Here is an 11197-nt window from a genome sequence, read left to right as displayed (position 1 = left end):
CGGGTGGTTCCGGGGAACCACCCGTTTATATGCTGGATCCGCCAATGTAGAAGGCATAATATTGTGTGATCTTACCACTTACATAAATAATCTGGTTTCTTAAGCTTACCCCCACCCTTAATTGATAAATGTGCACCCACTTGAACTTTTATTTCCCCTAATATTTGTAATTGACATGCTACTCCCTCTTGTTTTATTTTATAATTTTCTCAAAATATCAAATAAAAAACTGCTAAGTTTTTATTTTTGTTTTATAGTCTTTTTATATATTTTTATTATTGATTTTCTTATTTCATTTCTCTAAAATCTTATTATTTTATTAATGATTTTATTATTTTATTTCTTTAAAATCTTGTTAAAAGTTTGTTTATTATTTACATGTACTAAAAAATTTTGTATACTTTCTCTAGCTAGGCTTTTATTATTATTGTTATTATTATTATTATTATTATTATTATAAGATGTATATTTTAAAAACAATTTTGAATTTTTGTTGTTATGTTCGGGTACATGAGATTAATGTCACCTTAAAAAAGAGCAAAATTTATTTATCAAGTTGTATGTTGTTCAACCCTTTTATTTAAAAAAAACAATATGATTTTTTATAAAAGAATGTAAACTATCTCTCTTTTTTTTAAAAAAAAAAAACACTCTCCAAAAAGATTAAAAGAAGTATAAAAAAAAATATTTTTTATAAACAAGAAAAACAGCGTTTATTAAATATGAAGAAAAAACGTTTTTCTAAATAAGAAGAAAATATATTTTTGTTTTAAAAAAATGCTTTTTAATATATACATAAAAAGATAAATAAAAAAACCTTTTCATAAAAATAGAAAAAAAATGTTCTTTAAAAATAATAATGATAATAAAAGATAACAAAATGACAAAAAAAAAACTGCAAAAAAGTTTGAATCGTATTAACATAAAACTTAAGCGAGGAGATTTGTTTAGTAAAATTGAATAGGAAGTATTAACTAAGTTGTTCAAAAAACAAATTATGCATAAATGTGTAAGAGTTGGATGTTAAGTTGTCACTGAACTGTATTGGTTTGCATCATCATCATCATCGTACTCAGTATATCTCACCAATAGCATAGCTATGGTAAGGTCTGAGAAGGGTAAGATGTAGACAGCCTTACCTCTATCCCGTAGAAATAGAGAGGCTGCTTCCAGTGAGACCCCGGCTTAATAGAGATATATTATGGATCATGATTTCACTCACTAACTATGGATCATGATTAAAAAAAAACTATGGATCATGATTTCCCATAATAACTGGTTTTATTTATTATAATTTAGGTTAGAGAAATCATGATCTCACTCAATAACTATGGATCATGATTTTCACACATACTAAAATAAGATATATAAAATGTTGGTAATAATTTACTAACCTCAATTGAAAAGTAAGTGAGACTGGAGAACCAACTTTGACAAGATGGTCAAAGTTTGTTTAGTTATCTAATCAAGTCTAATTAGTATGGTAATATGTTGGATAATAAGTTATGGTTATTTTATAAATAAAAATACAAGTTTTGTCCTTTAAACATAGTCAATTTATAGAATAGGTTATTTAAAATGTTTACTTTCATTCGTCGTCCTTTAAATAATAAAGTGACTCGTTTTTAGTTTTTTTGACTAACAGCCATCAAAAATCTCAGTTAACTGGCATCATGTGCCTCGCATGTGATGGGTAAAAACCTAATTTCAGTCCTTGTTATAAATAAATAATTATTTTAATAAATCTAAAACCAATAAAGTAAGCACCATTAAATGAAAATTGTAATAAAAATATATGGATTCTATCACTTTCTTTCTTCTTCATCTCTAAAAATAAACCCAACTCTACCGTCACCAACCACCATGCAAGAATCGCCACCACGATCATCACCATATCTGAACACCACTCAATGTCGGAAACCGCCGTCACTAACAACCCCGACCTCAAAACCGTCTACCAATCTCCAACTACACAACCCTCTACCGAAATCTCCGACAACACAACCGTTCACCAACATCTCCTACAACATATATGGAAAAATCCGTCACGATTTTTCCATCAACCCCTTTGCTCCTCGAAGATGCCTTTCTCTCCGCCGGTTTGTTCCTTTCACTAGTCTTCTCCGGCGTACCTGCAACAGTGTCACCGCCATCTTTGATATAGGGTTTCAAAGATTAAAATGTTAAAACGCACCATCAGAAGCTTCAATCGACTCAAGTTTTCGGATTAAAACCCGCAACAGTACCGCCACCATTTAATCATCGGTGATTCCTGGTTTTCCGGCGATGAAAAACAAGCGGTCGGTAATAAGGACGATTTGAGTGGTCGTTGTTGTAAGGTGTGGTGGTGGTGGTTGGGCTATGAGCGGTGGCGTTTTGGGTGTGGCACTACAGGTTGTTTCACAGTGCCACAGTGGTGGTGGCTTTTTAGGGGGTGGTTGGCCTAGCTTTTATTTTTTTTTGCTTATGTTTATATTTCAAAGTAGCTTATAGCTTATTTTCTATTATTTGATAAGCTTTTTTTAAGTGTTTGGATTAGCTTATATTCTACAAGTTGATAACAAGTGTTAAATCCATCATTCTTTAATTTGTTATAGTAATAAGTTGCTTCAATAAATATTAATCTACCACAATTTGAGGGCAAATAAGTAACTTACATCCTTACACAAATAAGTTTTTTCAAATAAGCTAAAAAACCATCTTCAAATAAGCTTCTTCAAATTAGCTTATATAAGCTTATAAGCATAAACTTAAAAAGCTAAACCAAATACTAAATTAAGCTTATTTTGTAAAAAAATAAAGAGCTAAAAAAGCTGTAAGCTTAACCAATTAAAAAAGCTAGGCCAAACACCTCCTTAATGAAGAAGATGACTTGGGGTTTTAATTTTATTGATCTTTTTATTAAAATTTTTTAATGAATTTCAATTCTAATTTATGTTGTTTTAATTTAATTGTTAAGCGGGTCCCACTTTTAAAATCAGAGAGGGTATAAATAAAAGTGAATTTACCAATTTGCACATCACATGCGATGCACATAATGTCAGTTAACTAAGATTTTGGATGACAGTTAGTCAAAATGACTAAAAACGAGTCACTTTATCATTTAAAGGACGGTGAATGAAAGTAAACATTTTAAAGGACTTGTTCTATAAATTAACTATGTTTAAAGGACAAAGTTTGTATTTCTGTCTTATTTTATATAAACCAAGTTATGATTTAGAAATTGTATTCAGTTTTTTTCGCAACATCTTTAGTAACTTTATAATATATTTAATTGTAAAAAACACGGTCCTATTTTTTTACTATTTAAATTGACAACATATTTTTTTACTCAAAGCGTTTGTCATTAGGGATGAGCTCGGTACCGTACCGTTACCGACCGGTACCGATACCAAAAATACCGATCCCGAAAATCGCTAAATTTTGGTACCGGTACCGAAATATTCGGTTCGATGCCGGTACGGTACCGGTACGGTATAGGACCGGTACCGGTATTTAAAGTAAAATTCGAGAAATACCGGTCCCGAAAACTCAAAACCTTGGTACCGATTCAGTACCGTACCAATCGGTACCGTACCGATTTTTGCTCATCCCAATTTGCCATCCTATATACTTTTCAAAGATTGGCTACTTTACAAACAGTAGTAAAATTTTAAATTATAGATGTGTGTCTTTGAACCGTCACAAGTGCTTCATCATCATCATAATCATAATCATCATCATCTATATTCTTGTCCATGACCATTACTTGGATAATGCTGATTAATCACATGTCTTGCTTAAAAGCATCATCTTTAACTCCGATCATCAAATGGTTTTCTTTTTTGTGAACATCAATTTTTTCTCAATATAAAATCTTTCAAATTTTGCACTTGTAAGGGTTCAAATCCATCATCTTATTTTTTTTATAAGAGAAGACACTATACGACTAGACCAATAGATCGAATACGAGTGAAGAGAGTGGTGTTCAATGTTACGGCTATGAAAACCAAAAATTAAAAAAAAATGTCATTATACAAGTAAGCATATTCATAATTCATAACAAAATTCTTATTTACCGCAAGTGACTCTTGGATTCACAAATCTATACTAATTAATAAATAAATGTTTCCTTACACTACGTGTCCTCTTTTTAGCCCATCATTCCTCTCAAATTCCGCCTTCCACCACACTCCTTTTACAAACCAGTTCATATCCTTACCCGACCCAATTAATTACTTATAACCCAAAAAAAAACATTGGCGATTTTCCAGAAACCCTGTTTCTTACCCCTTTCCTAATGTTTAACATCCCATAAAGCTCATTCACAAAATCCAGTCTCTCTTCTCATTGATCCGACAATTCGTTCCCAAATTCCAAAATCATCGGCGATAATACTTCGAATTTCATATTCAGAAAACTTAAATCAAAAACTTTTAATTTCATCTTCAAAATCAACGGCGACCAGAACTAATGACTTTGTTCGATTTCTCCCATATCATATCAGAAGCCCTAAATCATTTTTCTGCAGTTTGGTAAGGTTTCTTCAAGAAACTGTAAATCAATCTTTAATTACAGAAAAAAAATATAAATCATCATCTACTCAATCATCATTTTTCTTGTGTCTAAGATATCATATATAAAAAATTCCTAATCTTTCTGAATTTTTAATTGCTTTTATATTATAATTTAATCTATCTTATACAAGTTTAGCCAATTTTGATTACCGTGTTTACAAATATGTATTTGTACTAAGATTTTTTTATATGAAGTTATAGCCAAAAAATAGTTTTGAAAAACCCATAGCACCGCCATGTTCTTGACTTTGTAACAAAAATGAAATTATATTTATGAACTTTTTTTTTTTGCTGCAGGCCTATAAATCTTCTTTTCTTTTGACGTAATCTTTTTGTTTTTTTGCTCCTCAAACAATTTCACTACAAATATTTAAAGTTATACTTAAGCAGTTAAGCGTAAACACTTGCATAACTATTTGATGTTTGTTTTTTAATTTTAAATAAATGTTCTTTTTCAATTTTGTATGATTTTTTGTTCATATGATACTTATTCGATGTTCTTTTTCGAAATTTTAAATAAAATGTTTTTTTCTTCTTAAAATAATAGTCAAAATGATAATTAAGTGATTTTTGGAAGAGGTGAAAGTTATAGCAAGGTATTCACCGGACCATTATCTATCTTTTCTAATGATTTTAATTTTATCTCCAAATATTGTATATCACATAATGATAATACCAATCTCTTCATGTATTGATTTAAGAGTTATTTTAATCATTCATATTGATAATAAAAATACTATGTGATAATTGTTTGCATAAAAATATACTTTTAAATAGGTGAAGTTAGATACCATATTCTTAGCTATACTTATTTATGCATTTAATAAAAAATTGGTTCAAGTTACAATACCTGCTACTACAATTCCATATTTTATGACATATAATAATAATAATAACGATTTAAATTACACGACCCCCATGCTAATTACATATGGCATTTAATTACCATTACCATATTTAATATGTAACCAAAATGTAAATTTGTAATCTACTTTAATTACTTTTACAGTTTATTTCATTAACACACCTATCAACAATCAACAATTACAATAATCGGTTTCCAATTTCAAACCCAAAATATACCATCTATAAATAGATATTTTAATTTCAGTATCTTGTCATTCTACACCTTAGTTATAGTCAACTAATGTAAACATACAATGTAGCTTACTTATTTATTTAAAGATACAATACTGTTAGAGCGCGTCAATGTTGATCTGAAGTGTAACTTTGAAGATGTATACAAAATTGACGACTCATTTGCTCTATCGTCAACTAATCTGCCGAAGATTCACTTAAAGGATGTGTCCGATGCAACTTGCAATAATAAATTGTTAATTCAAAAAACGGAGAAGTAGAAGGTTTTTTACCGTTACAAATAGTTTCTTTTTTTATTATCCTTTTTCATTGTTTGCTCATATTATGTTTCTTTACAATTTGTTTTGGGATTGTGTTTTCCTGTTATCAGATGTCTGACTGACTTTATGGAGATTCTTTTTTATTGATGAAATGGCATGATTGTTTTATGAAATTTTATCTCTTTAATTTTATACTCCATACGTCCCATTAAAAGAGATAAAATTAATCATTATTGTTTATTAATGTTAGCTGTGTGTGTTAAAACTTAAAAATTGGCTAATAAATTTTGAAAGTGGACATCTGTAATAGGGCAAATAAAAAGGGAAATATTGACACTTTTAATGGGACAAAGGGGGTATTATCAAAACATTTGATGTTATATGAAATGAAACGCGATGTTTCATATTGTTTGGTACTAAGACATCCTTTGAATTTTTAAAATATAATAGCATTAACTTTACGCACTTACTATAGTTGTTAAATACTATTAGAAAGCACCATATATTTGTACACAAAAAAACATATGGTAAAATTATTTTATCATAACCTGATTATGAAATTTAACATCATATTCTAACTATTTATAAATTAATTATTTGCTTCATATTCATGTATGTTATGCAACACTAAACTTTTAATTGCTATTAAAAACAAATTATATTTTACTGTTAAGTAATATAGTTACTATAAAAATTAAACTTCTAATTGCTATTAAAAACGAATTATTTTAGTAAAATATAATTATAAGTTTACGTATTTTTTTTTAACTCTTGGCATGATTATTTTGTATCATATATATTGTATTCGATCATATTATATTTTGCATATCGATCAATATATTAGTAAAAAAATATATTATTTAACTGTAATGTATGTTTATATTTCTTAATTTAATACCAAAATTTTCTTATCATGGCTTTTTATTATTTATATTTCGAATATTTTGAACTTATAAAATTAAATTTTTTAAACTCGTGTTATGCACGGGTAGCTAACCTAGTGTATATATACACACAACATATTGATTACTGTGAAACCTTTTACTTTTTTTTATAAGAGAACATATAAAGTATTTGAATTCATGTCAGATTCAATACAATCGATCTAGTCTTTGATATAGTTGTGTATACACTCAATTAGGTTAACTGTGTGTTAGTGTGTGAAAATAGTGAATTTCAGCAGAATAACGAGGCAAAACGAATAATAATAATAACGACTTGTTAATTAACAATAAGATACAAGGGTTTTTATAGAAGATGACTCATTCGCTATACATCATATAGTGAATGAGCATCTCATACGCTACACCATTCGCTATACAACCATAGCGAATGGCCTCAATACTTTACATCCCATTCGTTAAACATTCTTTAGCGAATGTGGAACAAAACTAATGGTCTCATTCGCTATACAACCCATAGCGAATGAGCCTTACATATAATTGCCAGATACGTTAAACGAAGACCTAGACGAATACTTATATGTCTTAACAGTATTAAATATAATCGTCACCAATTGTAGAAGATGTGGAAAACAATCACTTAGAGCATTCTCAGTCCATTCTCCATCTTCATTTCTATAATTACATTAAAAACACTATATTTTCTTTCTCATTTTCAATTAAATAATATATTTTTATATTTTTATCATTACTTTTTCTCTCTCCTTCACTCACAACCACTTTAAAAAACATTATAAAATTATAGAGGTGAACAGTATGTTTCTCCAAATTTAACCATATATAGTAATATTTTCTCTCTCCTACTCTCACAACCATTTTTAACCATCTCTAAAATATAGAGAACTCACTCACATAATTTAAAGAACCTACTGAAATGCTTTTAGGTAGTTAGGTGGGTAAGTTGATAACCTATATGCAACCCCGCCTATTTCATGTTTCAACAGTTTACTTTGACTTTTCATCTCCAATTTCCATATAAATAAAACCAAAACACACTTGCCCCGATCAGATTATCAACACGCACTCTTTTTTACTTTTTCAGCAAACAATCTTTCCATTTCAATGGCACAAAATCAAACACATGACACACTCATTTCAAGCACGATGATCTTCATGATCATAATTGCCATGTTGTGTGGTTGTGGAATGGCGCAATCATCTTCCGGGTGCACAAATGTCATAATTAGCACGTCTCCATGCCTTAACTACATTACGGGCAACTCTACGACTCCTTCTTCCGGGTGTTGCACCCAACTCGATAGTGTGGTCAAGTCGCAGCCGCAGTGCTTGTGTGAGGTTTTAAACGGCGGTGGCTCGTCGTTAGGCCTTAACATAAACCAAACTCAGGCTCTTGAGTTGCCTAAGGCATGCAATGTCCAAACACCTCCAACTAGTCAATGCAACGGTAATAAAACAACATATTATTTAGAAATCTGTTGATAGTCTCATAGTCATCTCTTGATAGATAGAATTCGAATCAGTGTATATATTTTTGTCCTAGTTCTTACATAATGCTTTTGAAATGGAACAGCTGCATCTCCAGGCGGCTCTCCAACAACACCATCTACTCCAAACTCGGGTCGTGGATCAAATACCGTTCCATCAACAGATAATGGTTCATCAGATGCGATCTCTACACGATTGGCCCTTGTTCCACTTCTGTTTTCCTTACTAGCTGCCTCATGTGTTGTGAGATTCTAAGTATTAGCCACATTTTTCCTGGCTATCGGCTGCGGTTTCCGCCTTTTGATCATCTTTATTTAGCGTTATTCTTGGTTGACCAGAGTTATGTTCGCATCGTTATATAATGTAACATACTCATTCTTTTTATGATTTGAATTTGTACGTTGATGGAATAAATATGAGATTGTATGTGTGTATCCCGTGGCGGTTTGAAATTTGAATTGAGGGTTGATTGCAGTTTGCAACCCATATATTTATTTAGAGATTTTTACATATAATCCTTTGCTAAACTCATTAATTACATATTTCCCCAACATCTAAACATTAATTACATATTTCCCCTTTTAACATCAAATTACCCATTTACCCTTGAATTTACTTTACAATACCCTGTTCTTTGTAAATTGTTAATACAATTCAGGATTCCAATCGGAAAGTTTTTGAAAGTTTCTACATGTCCGGTGGGATTTCATTTTTATTCAAATTTTACTCCTTAAATAACATCAAAAGTTTTCTAACTAGTGGACAGTTTTGTTTTTGGTTTATGTGATCATATTGGATTATGCTTACGTATGTTTGGATTTTTAAATAAAATTTGGATTATGTTTCGCGGGTTGTAGAACTGATGAGCCATCTCCCACATTTGCGGGACCCTCAATGCGAGCTTCTTTTGCTTCGATCATGTATGGGAGTAGGTAAGTTGTTGTTCGGCCTCAGAACATGCCAGCCCAAGTATGTGGGGGAAGCTGTTTCTGTTTTTGACAATGGCCTTCGGGGGGCGGTTGAGGACATCGTGGTTTGTGGTGGTGCCTTATTTGGAGATTTTCAATGGCGGTTGGCATCACTTCCGATTCGTTTTGGAGGTTTGGGTTTATGTTCAGCTTCAGACGTATCTACATATGCGTTTGTGGCCTCGAGGGCACAATCTTGGAAATTGCAAGACCACGTTCTTCGAGATTGTGGTATTGACGGGTTTGACTCCGATTATGGGAGTGCGATAGATCGATTGAATATTTCACTTCCTGATTTTAATATTAGCGGTTTCTCTAATAAAGACACCGCCCACTTAAAGCCCAACATGCTTTGGCGAGTGCCCGTTATAGTGGAATCATCTAGAGTTTGGAAGTGAAGTTTGATTTATCTCCTCGTCAAAAAGCGGTGTTTGAGTGCCTTCGATCTCCACGAGCTCAAGATTTCTTAAGTGTTGTCCCTATTGAAGGACTCGGCCCACATATGTCGGCCTTGGAGTACCGGACCATCCTTAAGTATCGGTTAATGATTCCTTTGTTCCCCGTAGATGAGCCATGCCCAGTTTGCCATAAGGTCTGTTTGGATTCTTTTGGCGAGCACGCAATTCATTGCAAAGAGTTATTTGGGTTTAAATACAGACATGATTTGGTGAGGGATGTTCTATGCGATGTTCTTAAATGGGCCGGAATTTCAGCTAAAAAGGAGGCTCCCGTAAACTTTCTTACGGATCCTCTTGAAGGAAGATCTACGTTACGATCGGCCGATATTCTTGTTTTTGGGTGGGTAGGGGGAAACACGCTTGTGTGGACCTCACAGGAGTCTCCCCTCTTGTTGGGCTAAGGGACAATGGGTTTGTTGCCTGTCAGGCAGCATTGAAGGTGGCCTCGAGTAAGGTTGTTAAACACGAGAAAGCTTGTTTGGAGAATCAACACGTGTTTATCCCCTTTGCCTTTGACACTTTTGGTTACTTAGCTCCAGATGCCGTGGACCTTCTAAACAGAGTTCAAAAAGTCATGCATAGCAATTTATCGGCTCATAAGAATCAAAACTTTGTTTTTAGTAGGATTGGGTTTGCAATCCAAAAGGGGGTTGCGGCGCAGCTTGTTGCCCGCTTACCTGCCACTTCATTGTAAAGCGTTTGGTTGGTTTTATCAAAAAAAAGTTGTTACTTATTAGAAAAAAAGAAATTTGGCTTTGTACTTCTGGATACTTGGTTCCTTTAGTTTTGTATGCTTGGATATTTTTATGCATTTATAAAATTATCTGGATCTTATTATTGAAATACGTAGATACTAAATTACTGGAAAAATATTGTATGTCCATAAGTTGGTTGCTAAATTGGTTTTTCGGTTGCAAAATCAATTGTAAGTTGTGTTGTTGCACTTTTGGTTGCTAAAAGTTTGGTTACAATATCGGTCACAATAAGTGTTCGGTCGCAACAGTGGTAAGGTCCGGTTGCAAATTCGGTTGTAAATAGTTTGGTGGCAATTTCGGTCGCTAGTCAATTAAATTTGGGGAGATTAGCTTCGATATGTCCCTCTTAACACTGACTCGGTTTGAGTTTCAATTGGGGAGATATTTAATTGATGCGTCTAGGAATGAGACATGTATATGATTCTTTAATTAGTTCATTAAGGGTAAAATAGTCATTTAATAGGTTACTTTTAATGAAATGGGGAGATATGTAATATATGTTGTTTAGGGAGGGGAAATATGTAATTGTCTTTTAAGGGTTGGATAAATATGTAATAAAGGAACTAGGAAGAGAATATATGTAAATGGCTCATTTATTTATATGAAAAACTAGTTTGAGACCCGTGTATTACACAGGGAATTAATGAAAATTACAATAGTTAATCGTTAAACAAAATACAATCAATAACACAAT

The 11197-nt window shown here is 32.0% G+C and overlaps 1 protein-coding gene across 1 annotated transcript; it reads left to right on the top strand.

The window, feature by feature from the left end:
* The first annotated feature begins 7938 nt into the window (after positions 1–7938).
* On the top strand, positions 7939–8577 carry LOC143550245 (non-specific lipid transfer protein GPI-anchored 5-like). The gene is made up of 2 exons (XM_077040934.1): positions 7939–8281; positions 8408–8577. Exons 1-2 carry the CDS (start codon positions 7939–7941, stop codon positions 8575–8577), a joined length of 513 nt encoding a protein of 170 aa, XP_076897049.1.
* The last annotated feature ends 2620 nt before the right edge of the window (positions 8578–11197 follow it).

The sequence above is a fragment of the Bidens hawaiensis genome, unplaced genomic scaffold (genome assembly GCF_021521415.1).
Source record: "Bidens hawaiensis isolate Kalapana, Puna unplaced genomic scaffold, B.hawaiensis_p1.1 tig00015978_1, whole genome shotgun sequence".
Classification (NCBI taxonomy): domain Eukaryota; kingdom Viridiplantae; phylum Streptophyta; class Magnoliopsida; order Asterales; family Asteraceae; genus Bidens; species Bidens hawaiensis.
Note: the sequence above shows the minus strand (reverse complement) of the source record. Positions and strands in the feature narration are given on the sequence as shown.

Excerpts from the sequence above, each read along its gene's own strand:
- LOC143550245 (XM_077040934.1), top strand. The coding sequence starts at position 7,939 with ATGGCACAAAATCAAACACATGACACACTCATTTCAAGCACGATGATC. Across the intron at positions 8,282-8,407 it reads TCCAACTAGTCAATGCAACG|CTGCATCTCCAGGCGGCTCT; the intron begins GTAATAAAACAA and ends GAAATGGAACAG.